The sequence below is a fragment of the Cygnus atratus genome, chromosome 1 (genome assembly GCF_013377495.2).
Source record: "Cygnus atratus isolate AKBS03 ecotype Queensland, Australia chromosome 1, CAtr_DNAZoo_HiC_assembly, whole genome shotgun sequence".
NCBI lineage: Eukaryota > Metazoa > Chordata > Aves > Anseriformes > Anatidae > Cygnus > Cygnus atratus.
The window spans coordinates 39072777-39092033 of record NC_066362.1 but is presented as its reverse complement, the minus strand read 5'-3'; the positions used below and the strand labels follow the sequence as shown (position 1 = coordinate 39092033).

General features: G+C 36.1%; 1 protein-coding gene across 1 annotated transcript in view; it reads right to left on the bottom strand.

Moving 5' to 3' along the window:
* Window positions 1-6503: 6503 nt before the first annotated feature.
* The window catches only part of TBC1D15 (TBC1 domain family member 15), a 33026-nt gene continuing 20272 nt past the window's right edge, over window positions 6504-19257 (bottom strand). Inside the window, exons 8-17 of the mRNA XM_035544005.2 lie at window positions 18290-18418; window positions 16277-16380; window positions 15895-15989; window positions 14371-14487; window positions 12470-12570; window positions 11601-11700; window positions 11086-11183; window positions 9140-9256; window positions 8488-8574; window positions 6504-7840 (exon numbers count right to left, since the gene is read on the bottom strand). Coding sequence (XP_035399898.1) covers window positions 7634-7840; window positions 8488-8574; window positions 9140-9256; window positions 11086-11183; window positions 11601-11700; window positions 12470-12570; window positions 14371-14487; window positions 15895-15989; window positions 16277-16380; window positions 18290-18418 — 1155 coding nt within the window. The 3' untranslated portion in view covers window positions 6504-7633. The remainder of the gene's footprint in view (window positions 7841-8487; window positions 8575-9139; window positions 9257-11085; window positions 11184-11600; window positions 11701-12469; window positions 12571-14370; window positions 14488-15894; window positions 15990-16276; window positions 16381-18289; window positions 18419-19257) is intronic.

The following is a 19257-nucleotide window of genomic DNA, read 5'->3' as shown; positions in this document are numbered from 1 at the left end:
GCGAGTATCATAAGTCATTAGTTTCATTTCCCTCAATTCAAAAAAGTGACTTACACAAGATGAAAACTAGGGCTGAGCTTCTACATACAAACAGCATAACACATTAACATGTAGACAAAAGCTGTGGTACAAAATTCACAGCAGCTAGTGTAGGACATCAAAAGATTACTTTTTCTCTACAAATACAGCAGCAGTCAGAAAATAATGAAACTATTAGCCCACTACAAGGAAAAGACAAGACAGAAAAGAAACTTTTTTAAAAAAAAGTATTTAATGTTTTTGTTTTTTTATTTTAAATTATGCTTTGCTAAAAGAATCTACTGTGACCAGGGGGCTATCATAATTAATAGCAGGGACAGATAGATAAGCTCTCAGCTTTTCACAGGATAAAATTTATTGGAGAATACTTGGGTTAAATCTGATCATAGGAAATAACATGGTGCAGAAACTATGCTAACAGAGTAGGCACATTAAATCTCAGCCATCAATAATTATTTTGATAACTCAGAGGATGGACACATGAAAAAATACTTAAATGATGCCTATCTTTGAAAAGATATGGGGGTAGGAAGGGCTGAAGAGTTCTGGACCAGCCTAATTTAATTCTGGGGGGAAAACAGTAGTAGCAAAATTATTTGTAAGAACCTAAAAGATAACAGATGATTAAACAGTCAAGATGGATTTGCTGAGAACAAATTGAATCGAGTAAATCTCATTTCCTCCTATGCCAGTCCTGTGGACCACGGCAAAACAACTCACATCATCAATCTTGATGGTAGTGAAGCATTTGCCATGGTCTCTCATAACAATCCCATGAGACAGATAAGGAAAAATGCAGATGAAACCAAGAGATGGGACAAAGGAGCGGATTCAGAGTTAAATGGAAGGGTGTAAAGAACAGGGGAGCTGCAAGTACCTACCCTCACTCCTATGCTATTTAATAACAGGCCAAAGGACCACAAAATGACCACCCTTGAATTTCCAGATTGTATCTAACTCAGAGATGCTCAACAGTTACAAAAATCTAAATAGATCTTGGGTAGGTGATGGTGGCAAGCTACTTACAGACCAGCTGCACAATTACAAGGGAAAGCAGAGCTCATATCCAGGGAGTCAGAGGCTACAGAAAACCACCAGCTGAATGTGATCACTCAATCTACCATGGAAGCATACAAACACCTGAAAAGTGTTTGGGTAATAGCCTGCAAGAATTACAGTTATTCTCCAGTCCTCTTCAATATGGTGATCTCACCCAGGCTACTCCAGCCAGTTTACATCCCAAGATCAAAAAAAAAAAATTATATGGATCATCTCTTGTCCAGAGAACGTCTATAGGAGTGCAAAGAAGGGTGATCTGTACATAAAAATCTATTGCAATTATGGCAGGGTTTGTTTGGGTTGGGTTTTTTTGTTTGTTTGTTTGTGGGGTTTTGGACTAAGCAGGAGAAAAGGACAAAACTAGCTACACAGAAGATTGCTGGAAGAAGCAATGTTTTCCATGTCGGTAAGCTCTTCCAGTTCAGTGTGAGCAAAGGCCTTCTGACAGCAAGAACCACCAGGCCATGGAAGAGTTGTCTGCAGCAGTTGTGGACCCAACGTTATTGGAAGCCTTTAAGAAGAGCTAAGGCAAGAAAGCATCTGGCAGAAGCAAGATATGCCTTCCAACAGGAGATGCTCTTGCTAGTCTATAGTCACAAGCTTTTAAAAGTGCCTTCCAATGTTGCAAATCCGTGATTTTAACAAACTCGCTGTATGTGTATACTCAGGTATACACACTCGTGAAAAAATGTGCAGGATGGTTGACCTGGCTAAGAGAACTGGTTAGCTCTGAAACTTATCAGATACTTTATGTGATTTAACACACACCTGCACAAATTGATCATACCCACACAAACAGGATAGTAGCACAAGGAAGAGAACAAACAATCTGGACAACCACTTTTTCTAGCAGTAGCTATATTGCTTCACTGCTTGAGGAATTATCGAGTCCGTGAAATCACATGCCTATACTTTAAAGGTCTTCTTGGTCTCCTGCATCAGTTACTTTAACTGAAGAGTGTGGAATCTTTTAAGAAGAGTCTTTTAAACACGAAGAGCATTGAAGCTCTCCAACACCAGTGCCCAAAGCTGGCATGCACCCAAGTAACTTAAGGGACAAGCGGACTAGTTAAAATACCAAGAGTATTGTGGCAAAGTTTCTGGTGTTTCACCTTGCAGAGTTAATGACAGGCAACAGAATGACTGAATAAAAGTTGCTTGTATGTAATACAACCATTTCGGTATCAAGTCTAAATGGGCATTTAAAAAGTATGATCTTCAATAGGAAGGATTAATTTAGTGTAGCATGAGGTCGCACACCATCAAGTGTGGCTATTGTCATATCGTGCTGGGTCTGGCTGGGATGAAGGTAACTTTCCTCACGGTAGCCCACATGGTGCTGTGCTTTTCATTCATGGCTAAAGCAGTGCTGGTAACACCAGCTTTTGGCTACTGCTGGGCAGTGCGTGCACAGCACTGAGGTTTTGTCTCTTCTTAGCCCAGGGGTGCACACAAGGTTGGGAGCGGACAGCTGACCCAAACTGACCAAAGTAGTTAATGAAATCTGTGCACTTTGCTTGCAGGAGCAGCTTTTGCTTTCCCTGTCATCGTCTCCATCCATGGCTCTTCTCACCTTCTCCAACTATCTCTACATTTCATGAGAGGGGAGTGAGAGGCTGAGCAGGTGCCTGGCTCCTTGCTGGGGCCAACCACACCGCACACAGGGGAAACAAGTGACAGCAGTCTCCTGAAGTGCTCACCTGGGCAGAAAGTTAAGTTCTACCCAACAGGCAGGCAGTTGGTTAATAACAAGGTACGTACGGAAAAGGACTAATGTTACTGTGTGGCACATGTATCCTGTATAATCAAGATGTGCATTATAATCCAATTCCTTCAAAACGTAACTGTTTTAGAAGATTTAATTTATTTGAATTACAAGGACAGTTTGAAATATACATTTATGACTAATTTCTAAAATTTATTTGGGATGGGGCAAAAAGTGACATCCTACAATCTATTTTGTTTGGAATGCATCAGAAAATTAATTTGTGACAAAGATAGTGATTTAACATGAAAACATAGCACACGTGCTCTAGAAAATGTTTATGGTTAAAATCCCCACTTAAATGAAAAATGATTTTCAAGCTTAATTTATATGAGATCTGCACTGCAATAACATCACTTAATTGAATAGCAGATGTTATCAGGTCCCACTAAACATGAAGCGCAATTCATTTGGGTTTTTAATACCATGAAAAAGCATTTGAAAGTATCTTTAAATGAAACCTAATTGCAGGCATATATGAAATCTGAATGCTCTGCTATGTAGCTGTGTCATGTCAATGTTCATTTACAGTCACAACATAGGTACATGAGCACACGCGCAGAACCCAGGGTTGGGATTTCCCACCACAGAACAGCTCAAAGAATTTCTGCCGTATGAACAAGCACCAGCCTCTGTCACAATTCTTTCACACAGACAGAGGTGGCACCAACCACTGTCTGGAAGTATTCAGAAAATAGTCAGCAGGTTGGAAAATATATATATTTTAAGATATTTAGTTAGCTACAGACAAAATCTTGTTACCAGCCAGTTTTCTACAGCACATGGAAGAAACAACTTCAGTCTTAAATTGCATCTATACCAGAATATCAGTTAAATGAGAGACTGAAAAATGCTCAACACTTTTCCTAAGCAAGCGATTATTCCTCCTCATAGCCCACTTAAATCACCCATTTCCACATTTTTAATGTCAATCAATACTTTTATCAATACTAATGTCAATAATGTCAATCAATACTTTTAAAATTCCGGTAACCTCATCAGCACTTTCCTTTGTTGTCCAACATGGAACAAGTTGAGAACGTACACGTTGCCTATGGAAATGCAGTCCCTATAACTCAGCAAGGCTCCATTTGCAGCACACCAGGACATGCACGAGTTGTGTCAGTGGTACCAAAACTTCTGTCTATGGTTTACATTCTAAATGCCAAATCACTTACAATAAAATCTCTTTTTCAAGTTTAGGGGAGTCCCGTAGCAGAAAATTAGTTTTAAAATGTGAAGAAAGTGTCTCAAACTTATTTTGAACTGTTATCTTTAGAAGTAAAAGTTGTGAGAATACTTTTGACTGCTTTCTAGTAAGTTCCCACAGTGGAACTTCGATTCAGCACTCAATAACGCATCTGAAAGTATCCTCACTGCGTAGGTTGATTGAGAGCCAAAGAATTTTTCGGGGAGCAATACGTGAGAAAAACCTAGAGAGAGTAAGTGAGGAGGCAACATCAGCATTACAAGTTTGTCTGCTAGAAAAAAAAAAAAGCAAATGTGTTATTAAAAAAAAAAAAAGTTAGCAAGAAAGCTGGCCTTATTGAACAGTAACACCTTCATTTTAATTAAACTACAGATCAATGGGAACAACTTGCTAATACAGTCAACATCACAGGATTTCCATATCTGGTTCTTAAAGCAGTTAGGACCCGTTACTATATGTAGCCTTGATATTTAGAGAAATTACCCACAACTATTACTAACACTAAACTTCCACTCCTGACATGGGTTTGAAGGCCACTTGCTATGATGCTTGCCGGGTACAAATACAGTGATTACAGATGAACAGGACAGGCACACCTCTGCTAAATCTATTCAATATAACTGGAGTATTAATGATGAGCAAGTAAGTACAGCATCACCCTTTTATAAGATTTTTAGACCTGCCACTACCAAATCCATTCTATAAACGTTGACATTAGTCCAAACTCCCAAGAACCTTTAGAAAATTCTCTTTCGTACAGTAACCTCAAAGCCTCAAGAAATTACTTTCCAGGCAAATAAAATTGCCCAAACAGGCTCAAAATGGAAAAACATCTCTTAAGGAGAAGAGTACATAAGTGTAAATCTTACCTTGGAACAGGTACTATTAGAATACTAAGACTGAAAATCATAAAGTTTTAAATACGCACCCCCAAAAGATAACTATCTTCAAGTTCAAGCATTAAAAAACAGGTTTGCAGGAACCTGCTTACAATTATTGCCTTATATCCTAACAACTGTAGCCAAAACTATATTCGGAATTAATTCATATTTGTTAATTCTAAGCAATCTAAATAATGCAAGAATTTAAAAAAAAATACATAATCACACATCCAGAACCTCCAACCCATGAGCATTTTTGCTAACAATCACAATCCTGATTAAGGCCTTTCACAATGCCTGCAGTCTCAGCTTATACTATATCCATCCCTAATGATCAGGAACAGGTTGGTGGAGGATGAGGTTGCTCTTGATTGTAACTCTTGCAAGTTGCCTGTCAGCAGAAGGAAGCTACAGATAATGAACACTGCAATGGGCATTTCACTGCTGGGAAGCACAGTAAGCCTACCTACTCCAAGCCTTCTACAGCAGCTGCTCTCTGTAGTTTAGGAGCAGCCTTCTCATCCTTGACTTCCAAGTGCTTCATACAAAGGGAAAAGGTCAATAATTATACCCAAAAAGCAAACTTTTTTTTCCCCTCACAGGGCTGGTAGTATTTGTTAGTCACAACTGAAATTTTTAAAGAAATTACAGAATCCCCCTTAAATACATACGCTTTTCCTAAGCACTTAAATATTCACCCGATTATTACTTCAAGATCCTAATGTTGCGTATAATTTTGTGACTGCATATCCCGAATAACTAAGACCCACGCATAGTTAATTGACAGACTCGTGCATTACATTTCCCAGTTTTAGATGTTTCCCTTCCCTACTTTCATCTTAATTTTTGACAAAAATATTTAACAAGTACACTTCAAAGTGAACTAGGTGCTCCAAAAATACTGAAACTAACCTGCTTAGTATATTTGAACCACGGTGTTGATTATATAAATTTTAATGCCTTTTTGTATTCTACACCATGTTAAATGAGCTGCCAGGAAGCACAATGCTCCACAGTGAACAAAGGCATGATGCTTCACAGTAATTTCCTGAGCAGGAAATGAAAGGCTATAGATATGCTGAGCTGTGGTGAATCCTTGACTTTCAACGCGTAAGATTTTCTTATTAGCTGATGAGAGATAGCGCATTGACGATATTAAAAACAAAGCCTATACTGATTCAGCTCTTCAGTGTCTGTTCACAACTGGTGTGAGAAGTTTGATCAGGTCTCAAATTGTTGTAGAAACTTGATTTATCTATTAAAGCCTTTTTGTATTGCTTGTGTTTGGCTTTATGTGTTACAAATACCATTTGTAATAGCAAACTGCTCCAAAAGAAAAGAAAGCTCCTCCGTATCCAGCATCAACAGTCCAGAGACGACAGGCATGCTTCAGTCTACAAGAAAGATATTCCCCCTGCTCTTCATTACACATACGATATATATCAATGGACTAATGGTTGCTAGCTGTCCCCTCTATCTCATGATTAGATCAACAACGAGACAACTAGATTTTTTCTCTAAATATGATTTAATTAAAAACACTAAATCAGCTTTGATTTTTATTTTATATATGTACAGTAGTTACCAAATAATGAATACACTGAATCAGTTATGTTAAATTTCACATAACGTCAAAGGACATCATCGTGGCATGGAATAAACTCACACTGCCTTTTGCATATACAAAAAATGCATTAATGTTAATTGTGATTACTTTTTTTAATAACCTGCTTATTAATTCTCCAAATAATCTTGGCATAAAAAGTTTAAGTAGTTAATTGATCCGTTAATATATTAGCAAAGATAAACATTAGTAAACTTGCAAGAAATTATTTGCAAAATGACCTCAAGTGTAAGACTGAATGTATTCACATGAAAGTTTCCTTCAGTTAGAAAATAGTTTTGAAAAAGAGCCCAAGTTTGAGCTGCGCATTAATTTGGTCAAACTGATTCATATGAATGAACAGTCAAGCTTATTCAGATATTGAAAATATGACTATCCTTCTAGTATTCACAAACATCTGTGTATATAGTGTATGCGTGTAAATATATATATATATGCATATATAAAGTGAAGATATGTTAATGTAAAAATATACTGTTCATCCACTCCCAGATACACAAAATTCAGTATTTGGACATTAAACTGTATGTAAAAATGTCCATTTCAAATCTACATTCAACCAGCAACAAATACTTACAAATATTTTTGTAAACATTTGAGATAAGGAAAACCCATTCATTTACAAAATGATCTTTAACATATCAGCATCTCTTCAGCTTGAAATTTTTTTACAGCAGCTTCAGCTGGCCTATTGTGAATCTGCTTAAATCAAAGAACTCACACCATCTTAGATCAATGTGTGAAAGCTCAGCAAATATGTACTTTCCAAATTCTTTCTTAATCACCATTCAATTCCAGTTCACCAGCAAAAAGAAAATGCACTTGGCTACAAAAATATTAAGGAATGTTATTGAAAACAAAAGGCTATTTTGGTAGAAGAAACTACAAAAATAGTTACGTTGAGTCATGTCGTAAAGCTTTAATGCAAGAGCATTACAGTACAGATTTTCTTTCCAACCTTAAAGCTTAATCAACACCAAATTTAAATATCCATCTCTCAAGTGCTTGGAAAAAACTTGCTCAGTAAAGTCTTTCTTCAATTTAATCAACTGTAATTATGCAGGTGTCAAGCTCTGCATCTCAGACATCTGTTGAGTGCTTTCTCTTGTTCCATTGGCAGCAGTTACAGGTGTTGAGATACTCTGATACAACGACGTAGGACAGCTCAGCACTGTTGCACTTTCATCTTCTCCAGTATCTGAATCTGGTGTTACGGAACTGCTTTCTATGCCCAGGATCTCACTAACTGCTTGAGGCAATTCCTGTAAAAGAGAAGGAAAAAACAGCCCAACACTGTAATTAAATTTAAAAATAAAATTTACAAATTCCCCCCTCCCCAAAATAAGTAATCATTCATCTGAATTTGGCTGTACTGCAAACATCTCTCCCAGCACTATTTCCATTAAAGAGACTGTTTTCTGCATCTGCTTTTCAAAAAGACAGTAAAAGGCTCAGTAATCAGTTACTGATTATCTTCTTCATCACAAAAATAATACTCCACGTAACTATTATAATTACACTTCATATTATTGAAATTACATTTTTTAAATCAAGTGAACCATTAGTTGCAGTCAAATACATTTGGTATGCATTCAGTGCAATGGATCTTTCACCTCATCTTTTCTGAGCACACCAAATATCAAACTACTTGTACTAAGGTTACCTAGTAAGAGTAAAGAAATTACAATCGAGAGGCACAATTCAGCTTCTCCCCCCCGCCATGAACAGTATTTCCCTGTAACATTAATCTTGCTTATAGACTTTTGGAACGTAGGTGCCATATAGATACAGCACACCCTTTATCATACCCAAACATTTAGTTGTTTCACAAGTCATACATATACAATTAGAGCCAACTACTGCTTTCACTGTCTAGAAATGCTCACAGATAGATTCAAAATATTGTTACCTTGCAATTCATCATCTGCATAGAAATAGCTTCTGCTTTGCAGAGTATATATTCCACGTCAATTTTCATGGACAGCTCATTGATATGCTGAAAATACATTCACAAATAACAGTAAGTGTAACAAGCTGTGTGAAATATGCTGTATTGTAAAATATAGTAATACTGTGCTGCACTGCTAATAAGTATCACAGGCTTGCCCCTTAAGCTGTGAAGTGCTAAACATACTCTATTTGCATTAACAAAATAGGTACTGAAAGATGCATTTAACAGCTAGGTTTCATCACTGTCTGAGACCTTTCAGGAGAATCCATGGTATTTTCAAATGTGACAAACTACCCAGCCTTTCCAGTTAACCCCAGCTCACTTTTTCAAACATTTATCAAATAAGACTATAGAAGACAAAGCAAATATTAAGAATAAACATACTAAGCAGCAGTCTAAGCAAGAGAACCATCTGTTAATGATCTTACTACAAACCACAGGCATCCAATAAGCCTTTTTGAAATTATGAAAAACATATATTCAAATTTTACACTTCTGAAGAGAGTATGTACCTTCCCTACACCTATTCCCCCTAAACATGAATACAAACATACTGTATTCACTCCAGAAAGTTAATTAATATTTAAAATTATGCATAAGAACTTAATACCTTTAATATTTCATTAAAGCCATAGTGCTTGTCCATTATTTGCTGTTTTTCAGATTCTAAGATAGCACAACAGAGAAGAAGATGAAAATTCTGGCAAGGCAATTCTGTCCACATGACCTGTTAAAATATGAGAAAAACTTTTGAAATGCTTATGTTCTTCCTCTGAGAAGAAGGGTAAATGTTAGAAAATAATGTTTTAATGAAGCTTCAATAAGCCCTAAAGCCTAGTTGTTTAAGAACAAGCTATTTTTGATGGCATCTAAGTATTTCTAGAAATATTTAAAACTTTTCTTTTAGCCAATTAGTGACAACTGCAAGTTTGAATCACTAAATGCCTAATTCTTCCTTTTCTACCCAGTCTTCCTGTGCCATCTTGAGAATGAGGCAGTTCACTTGTGGAAGGGAAAAAGATCAAAGGGCTGGCTGGAATTACCAGGTAATATTGTATGTCGCGGGTATCCAGTGTGAAGGAAGGACTGAGCTGCTCTCAATTTTAGGACATCTCAGCAGCTGGTCAGTATGCTATCTGGGTTGAATTTGGGAGAGACTACTAAAACACTGTACATAATCCCACCCAGACAGAGCAGCGGAACGACTTAACTTGCATTCATCTTTCTGTAAAAAATGCTGAGTATATAATGTTGCACATAGCACTGCACATGACTCTGCAGTCATGCTGTGCAGCCCAACTTAACCACACAAGGTAGAATGTTGCCCCTCTAGTGCACGCACTGCACAGCACACCCTGCTGCCCCATGCAGTGATGATATAACCACCTACATTTTCTACCCCAATCTGATGATTACAACTCTTGCTTAGAGAGCGTAAGGTTCTAGCTGCTGGTCAGCGTGATAGAAACGGATATGCCCCATCTCTAGGGTGAACATCTCATCACCAGCCTTGTGAAGAATCTTCTCCATTCCTTGTTTTGATATAAGGCACTGAACTGCTAAATGATTTCCTTTAGACAGTTTTATATACTGGTCCTCCTCTTCAAGTGGAAAAAATGAATGAAGCACCAACATTATATTTCATTATACCATAAAAAACATTAGTTTTCTTTATAGGAGAAATCTTACACATCTCGGTCCTGTTCTTTTCATAACCCTTCTGTTCCCCAGCACAACTCTATGTGATGTTACGTCCTAGAAAATACTCATTTCCAGGCTGCTCCCATTCATCTGAATGTTTACATGAAAAACTCCCAAGTGAGTGTATCCTGTGCTCTTGTTAAATGCATCTTGGACAATAGAGCTGTACTGTTGTTAGACTTTCTTCTTGGAACAAAGAATTAAACACTGCTCAAAGAAGTTTGTTCATCTTAATTATGCTATCTGAACCCAAGATCGCTTCAGTAAAAAAAAAAAATCTCATTAACCTGGAATTATCAGAACTTCCACATTTTGATATCCTTTATAGTATGTTACCTGGCATCATGAAGCCTCATCATCAAGGTTAAAGAGGATAATGTCAGAAGATTTGGTTATGGCTTTGGCAAGCACAAAAACTACCTGCCACAGCTTCATTCCTCATAATCTATAAAGCAACACCAATATCAAGCCGAATATCAGAAAGATGAGTAACTAATAATCCGAGACACAAGTGCTATTTCTTCTGTTTTTCACAAAAAAAGTAAGCTGACATTCTCCAGTAACTACTCTCACTTATGAGCCTCATCTGAGGGATCCTATCCAAACCTTATGAAAAAGCTGACTTGTCCCCATCAGATCTTAGAAGGATTTTTTCATTAAACTCCTAAGTTGTTGTTTTGGCTAAAAAGACATAACATATGCTAATGTCCTCTCTTTATTACACTGATGCAGATTTTTTTTCTTCTATGAGCCTATTAATTACTTTGTAGAATGACCCATGCTTTTGTACTGAAGAGGGGTACTTTACAGAAATCCAAAAACTGATGGAGTTTGTGTGATGAAATACCTGCTTACCTCCCAGAGTCGAAGAATATCTTGAAAGCTAAATTCCCTTTTAAATCTGATGAGAAGCCATCGGAAGCAAAAATAAAGGTAGCCTGAGTCTTGAGATTCTAGGAATAAGAGTGTTACATGTCAAAAATACCAGATTTGGTTAAGACAAAGGGGGGAAAAAATAAATATATATATATATATGTATATATACACACACATATATATACACACACACACACACATTTACAGGTGCACAATCATACAGCTGATCTTTAGTATGGTAGTCCCTCTTCAAAATCAGTGATGCTTGGTAGAGGATGGCTTATTTTTTAATTCAGTAAGAAGATAACATTTTTTCAACACTCACGGAACAATTATGAAAATCTCATAGGCGTCTCTAATTTAGAAGTCCAGTAAATGAGTCCTGTGTACATTTAATGTTATTATTGGAAATATGTTTAAAGACTGCTCAGGATATCAGTGCACACAGAATGCAGTAAGTTCTTTTAGTTATTGTGCATGAATAACACACCTACCTAAATAACTGCAAAATCCATTGTCTAGTAAACGAAGCAAAGTGCTCAGCTGAATTAGTTGTGTCTTCATACCCTGCATCTGTTCTTCAAAATTCTGATGCTGGATTAAGTACAATATTAGCAGTGTCATTTATATCAATCAAATAATGATGATTAAAATTTGCAGACATGCTTAATTATAACAAAAAAAAATTATCATAGCAAGTGGATCTCACCCTTTACGTATTTCATGTGTGGAGCACTTAAAAGATTGCACTTGTATTTAATGAAATGTCTGCCTTTTACTGAAAGGTTTGAGTAAAGCAGTGAACTGTGTTTCTCTAACAACATTGTTTACTTTGGTATATAATAAATGATATTTTAAATAAGCCCACACTCTGTACTGCAGCATCACTGCACTCAAACAAAAAAACCTTTTCTTTTATTGCTGTACCAGTTTTTATGTGCTGTACCACATACTGTTTCACCACAGGCACAATTCAGAAAAGCTTCTGTTTGTGGGAAGTCTAAATTCCATTTAACAAGTACCAAAAGGCAGTTCTGACAGAGAACCATTACCCTGTACAAAATCCTTCTGGAGGACTCCTGACTGATATGAATTTGGGCACTCTGGCTCTGAGTTACCTCAGAATTTTTTTTGAGTACTAGCTAAATTCATCTGTATTGTGTAGTAAGAGTATCATCAACCCACTGTAATTTCTGTCAACAATCAAAACAGTTGGCTTCAAACTTATGATGATCTTTGTTTTAAATGTATTTTGTTTTATAAACTTCATTTTTTTAAAAAAAATAAGCCCAAATGCTATCTGAAGCTTTAGGTTTCCTTTTTTGTTTTATGCAAGCCAAAAAAAAAACCAACTTATTTTTACCATTTGATCCATGTATGACACAAAGCACCAAAAGGCATCTACTTCATTCTCCATAACATACAAGACAGGTGAAAGCAAGTCGCTCATTCCCTGGACATAACCTCGATGGAGACAAAAAAGGCAGATAGGAATTTAGTTAAATTCAACAGTTAAACAGTTCATTTTTTTCAAGTGTGTTGAATAACCAAGCAAAACAAGTTTTGCATTTCAGGTTTGTACAGACACTATAATTGTACTTAACAGCACGCTTCAGAAGAGTAGAAGAAAAGGATTTTTAGGGCTCGTTGTTTCCCCTTCCTTCTCACCCTCTCAGCTACCTTACAACTGCTGCTATAGTCAACTTATCTACTGCCCCACTGCTGCTGGGGACTTTTCTAAGCAAGGGAGAAAATAATTGATGTGCATGTCTATCATCAGTGGTTGGTTTAACACAACATTACATTTCTCACTTAGACTCAAGCTTGGCTGTTTGCACTTCTTCACGATGCAATTATAACTGAGTAACCAAAGAGAACTGAAGTCAATGAATGTGAAAATAGGAGCAGGTGTGAGAAGGAAAAACAGAGAAAGGAACAGAAAACAGGTAAATAATTCAAAAAGGACAAAAGAAAAGTTCTGCTCCCTGAATTTAATACTACAGCCAATTAAAATAAATCCAGAGAAAATGCTGTTCAAGACAGCTTAAGTCCCTTAAAGATCAAAACCAGTTTCATTAATATTTGACTTGAGGAATTCATTCGGAAAAATGTTGTATCAATAGGTTGTATCAACAGCATTATATCAACAATTGAGTAGCTTATAAACCCTGGAAAGTGAGTGGTGTCAACGGTACCGCATTTCCATTATTCTTGTTTGTTTATAAAACATAAGACTTCTCCCCTGCATAATTTTAAGCCATCTAAATAATTTTTCCACCACTGTGTAGGTGGTGAACAAGCCTTTATTTCACTAAGATATATGTCACTGCATGCTAATGCAGATAGAAATGTGGGAAGACAGGGAAGAGCTGTACTTTTAGACAGAGTCTTTTCTAATTTTCCCTTTTTCAAGCCAAAAGATCAAGTGTCTTTACAGACTTGACAGAAGGGACAAAATCTGACAAGTACTATTGCTCTGCAGCAAGTTTATTAGCAATTAAAGATTAGTTCCTACTTTGTGCATTCAAAATCTGTCAAAGCAGACTTTTAGAATCCCACCACTTTTCTGAAACAGAATACCAGCCCACCTGCAAGTACAGAAGAGCCCAATGTCATGCCAGGGGTGAAGGAGGGGGAACCAGCTAGAAATCTCTTTTCCCTCCCAAGACAAGTAAAAAAAAGTCAAGACAGACATCTCAGCTATACTGTAATTAAAGGAAGACGTTATGAACTTTTCCTTCCGCAACAGATGTGGACTCTATATCACGGTTTTTGACAGACTGCTAAGTGTACTCCTCGAGAATCAGCTTTTGGAGTATTCATAACAACACTCATGCTTACAAATAGCTGGTTAAGCATGCTGAGCTTTAAATACAGCAGTGGCAGCTGGTTTATAATCGTAATTAGTGTATCAGTCTTAAAAATGTATATAATGCTCAAGCTCCAAATATCCAACCCCAGATAAAACTTTGAAAAGCAAACTTGCTTCAACTCTACAAAACAACAGTAAAGCTACTGTGAAGGCAAACTGCCACTTAAGTCCTAACCCCAACTCAGCTGAATTCAGATGCCTGCGATATTAAATAGAAGAGAGGAAGAAGCAGCAGACAGGAAACAAAGTTATTTACATTATTAAAATATAAACATTGACATTTGAAGAAAGTATTGTAATTAAAACAAGTTGAATTGTATTAACTGTCCTTAACACAATTAAAGCTGTAAATCAGAATCTAAAAAGACTAAGTTCAGAGGAATGCAACTTACCTAAGTCAAAGTCATACATGCAATAGGTCATCAAAATATCATGAAGTAAAATCAATCCTGGATTATCTTCACCTTCATAGAATTTGTTTGTTCTATCTGTCCTGTTTACATCTTTCTCTAAAAATAGTTCAGAGTTAAAAACATTTTCAAAACATGTTCTACAAAGCCAACATCTAATGAATTCAGGATAGTTTAAGTGATTTTTTTGTCAAACACTGTTGCAAAGGTTTGAATACTGTAAGACAACAACTACATCGCTGAATGTCATTTTGAAATAAAGTAAAAAAATCCTTCCTGTCTTGAATGAAAAGATTCACTTGTAAATGGACTTGAAACCATTTTTTTTAAAAAAAAAAAAAAGGTTAAACTTTTTAATGGAATAATTACTGATTATGATTCAGAGGACATGTTCTTTACTTACAGGGATTAAGAACAATTTTATGTAAGTTATAGATGCAATGTTATTTATGAATACTTACGATATTCAGCATAAGGCACAGTAGGGAAGTTACGACAACATCAGCAAAAAGACACTGTTATAGTTCACTACAGCACATTATATTTTTTAACAAGTTCCTATAACCCATATTGAGCTGAAACCACCTGTTTCATCAGACAGTTCTCATGCCTCAAACATACCAAACACACAGTATATTCTTTAATAATTTGAAATTCAAAACTAATGTATTGAAACAAGCAAAATTGAGCACACTTGAAAGAAAGGGACTATTCTGTAGGGTTGGATTTAATTTATGAAAGCCTATTCTCTTTTACGTTTCGAATTCTTCGAACAGAACTGCTTCAACTGCAAAAAAACTTCAGCCTTTTTTGAACTCCAAAAGTTATCTCCTGTTAACACATACAAGCACACAGACTCTAATAAGGCAGTTTACTAATCTAAGACCCTTCTCAACCCCTAGATTGCCTGTTGAATAATTTGCCGAGTAAGTTTAGTTGATAATTCAGAGTATCACAAAAATCTTACCCTATCTCCAGAAACAGTTATTTATAAGTTTAGTAGTCTTAAGTATTGGTACCACCAAATCACTCATCTCACTACCACCAAAAAGGACTAAGGATACAAATTGCTAATACAGTCAGCAGAACTTTGTGAAATTTAAAAAAATAGCTGAAAGAAAGTCAGAATGCTTATGTACAAATCCCTGTCAGAAATTTTAAAATATAAAGAGGCATAGAAAATCCTTATTACATCACCATTAATTTAATGAAAATTTCAAGTAGAATTAAATTATGTAACAACATGAAGTAAAAAGCATTTTGCTATTAAGGAAGTAAAAAAGTCCAACCTTTCTGTAATACTAAGGTGTAAAGCTCTGAATTACATTGGTTAAAGAAGTTTTAGTGTTGAGCATATAACAGAATTTAAGACACCTTTGAGAATAGCAGCATGTTATTTTTTAGCGTTTCTTCATGCACGTTACTCAAGATTATATTTCTTCAATTTCATGTTGAATTGTACGTGTTTGAGAATTCATAGTTAGATGTTTCTGAAACTAAATTTACCTATAAGACTCCGGTAGTCTCTTAATCTTGAATTTCGTTTTTCCTGTTCCTCACTGACAGATTTCCACTGCAGTTTCATCCTGAAATATTCATCCCTGAAGAAGAAAGATCATTTTGAAACCAAAACATGCTCAATCATTCCTTTTTTTTTTTTTTTTTTTTTTTTTTTTTTTAATTTAAGCATTCATTCTACTTGTTATTTGGACCAAACAGGCTAAGAGCAATCTGTTTATGTAACATTTTTACTTTCCTTTAACAGAACAATCTTTTTAAGGTCTATCAAACACTTCACTGCATTGAACGAACTTTAACAGCTGTCTCTAAAGATGTGTTTTAAAAGAAAATTTTCATGTATTTTGTAACTTAATAAAACCGTACTCACGTTTTCCTCTTTTGCAAATTTGCTCTCTCTTCTTTAGTGCTATTCCAAGGAAAATACCCCAGAAGAAATTTCCATGCCTCTTTTCTTAAAGTATGGCAGAGTCCCTAGGAAAAAATAGATATGAAACATTAACAAAAAGACCATTTCAATTTTGGAAGGAAACGCTTCTATATGAATACAATGCTTCTCGAAGTAGCAACGTTAAAAAAAATCTGTTTTCTCTTTCTACATTGTAGTCAAATCTTATCTGCTAACTACATAACACAGTTGCAGGAAAAAGAGGGAGAGAATATGATTAAGAAGCAATACAACTTAGACTAGTAAAAAAAACTGGAATGAAAACCAGTTTAACATGTCCCACAAACCACAGAAGCACTCGATTCATCCTTAGAACATAAAGCAAACTTTACGAAAGGTATTTCTTTATATATTTTTGCTTCACTGCTTGGAATAAAAACCTTAAGGGCATCACAGATACTAAGAAGTTAAAAAAAAAAAAAGTACCTTTAAAATTTATATATTTAAACATGATGCTGTGTAACTGCCAAACTTTTGCTCTCTCCACAAACTGATCTTGAGTACTAGCCTTTTATTTAATTTTACTTTTTTTTTAAACAAATAGTTACATCTAACAAGATATGGCCAACATGCAGATGAACCTTCCATGCAATCAAAAATACCACTGTCTACTCAAGGACACTATTTTCCAGAAATCTAAGTAAAATTCATTTCTATATGATAAAAATGCAGTAGCTGAATCCTATACCACTTATCAAAAGAGATTCTTCCAACTCCTGCAGTACAGTCACGAGAATAAAGCATTTCTGCTAGAACACTCCAGAATTTACCAGTCCAAGGCTAGTCTGTGTGCTGGGGACACAATGCTTGATGCCTCACTGTATTTTTTCAGTTACCATTAAGTTGAGGCAAGGAAGATAGTGCTGCAAATAGCATCAGCCACTGAAATTTGGTGCTCTAGCCAAGCAGTAACTGGAACTTTTCCAGTAACATGCAAACAATTTAAGAGAATCATGCTCTTGTAAGAGAATCTGCATTTAACGTATTGGAAGTTACACTGGTTCCAGAGTCATGAATAACACTGGGCACTCACTCCTCTGGCAATGAACAACAGAGAGGACAGGGAAACTTCAGCTGCTGGGAAAAAAAGTTTATAGGAATCGTCATGAAGGGTCCTTAACTAGATGCCTCAGGGCAAGAGTATATAAAAGAACAGTCAAACAAGCTGTAAAGGGCCTCAGTTTTACTTTGCCCTCTTCACAGTACATTCCTTAATATGTATTTTTAAGAAAAAGACTGTAATTTCAATGTTATTATTCTCTATCCCTGCTTAAACTCCCAGAACAGGAGACGGCATGCTTATAAACATGCACCGACAGGTGCACAAAGAATGCATGATTAAGGCAGCTGGATTCCCTTTAAAAAAACACTTCAGTTTTAAAAAAAAAAAAAACACCTAAGTATATAGGGTAGAATAGCTACAGTATAGTTAAAATTTTTAAAAATTGTGCTGCTGAGACTGAATTCACATTCATGTTGCAGTTCAATAATAAATATCAGCAAATGATGAGTACTGAGGGAAAAATCCAGGTAAACTGCTCAGCAAAGAAAGAAGCTTTTGTTGGAAAAAGAAAACACCCTTAAGAAGAAAAGAATAAAACAGCCTAACATTGCAGTGTTTTTCTGAAAGGCACTTTGATTTCTCCCCTCAATCACTCAGGCCTCTGTCTTTCCAGCTCACACCCTTTAGCCATCCACCGTAAGATCTCTCTACTTCTACAGCACAATGTCTGGTTGCAAGACTCAGGAGGTATTCAATTAACATTAAATCATTTTTTATAAAGTCTGTCCAACAATACCGCCTGGTTTGTGCCTGAAGTCCTGCATATACAACATTACATATATAAAGAAAACAGTATAACCATGGTTTGGGATGGAGAAAAAAGGGGCCAGAAGCCAGCCACAGGTCTTGCCGACTTTAGAAAAACAAGTTACCCCTTTGAATATTGATTGCTTTATGTAGTCAACATTTAAAATTCTTCCTTCGGAATCCATATTCTTAGCCCATTCTTCGGTTGACACAGGCTCTCTTCTACTAACTTCAGGTTGTTTTCCCAGATCAATCTGAAACAAACACAAAGGTGTTATATGAATCCCAACGAAATGCTTTGGTATTTTTGAACAATCACACAAATACTACAAGCTTGCCAGTTCCTTATGTACAGTTCAACTATGTTTTCCCATGTGCATATTCAAATTAGCCATAGATCCTTACAGTTAGTAAATCTACATTAGCAAATAGCGTGGACCAATACAGGCAGTAAGAACAAGACACTTTGTGCTAAGAACCTGGTTATCTATGCTACTATTGCAGATTTTGGAGGAGGTTGTATGTTTTAAATAGCCTTCCACCATCCCTAGACACCTCTGAACTGACTTCAGCCTAGTCCCATGGACTGAATGCCTCTAAGCAACCAAAATTGCATTAGGTATGTGCAGCACAGCAAACAAGGACAATAGGGAGCTTCACTTCAAAAGCACGTTATCTTAAGAGAGAACAAACGCAGGTTTGCAGATGTTATGCCCACACAGTCCAAACGGTGTGGCTCTAAGATCAAATAAAGTACACTATCCCTTAAAAACAAACAAAATTGTTTCAGAACTCCTAATGCCGAAAGTTCCATAGTTCAGCTGTTAGTCTCACTCCAAGTTGCATGTTTAAGCACCAAAGAACTCAGCAGACAGCTGAACCTTATTTCCTAGAACCACTTCAATGATAGTAACCACCAAACCAATTTGTTTTTCACGTTTTCAAAGTTTTTGACTTTGAGAAGTCAAAGGCATTAGCCAGATTAACACATACAGGTCAGTATTGTTTTTAATATGTAGTTCATACGTAGTTCATACTGTTACTGGCAAGCTATTAACACTATTTTGAGCTCAAGGAAAAACTGACGAAACAG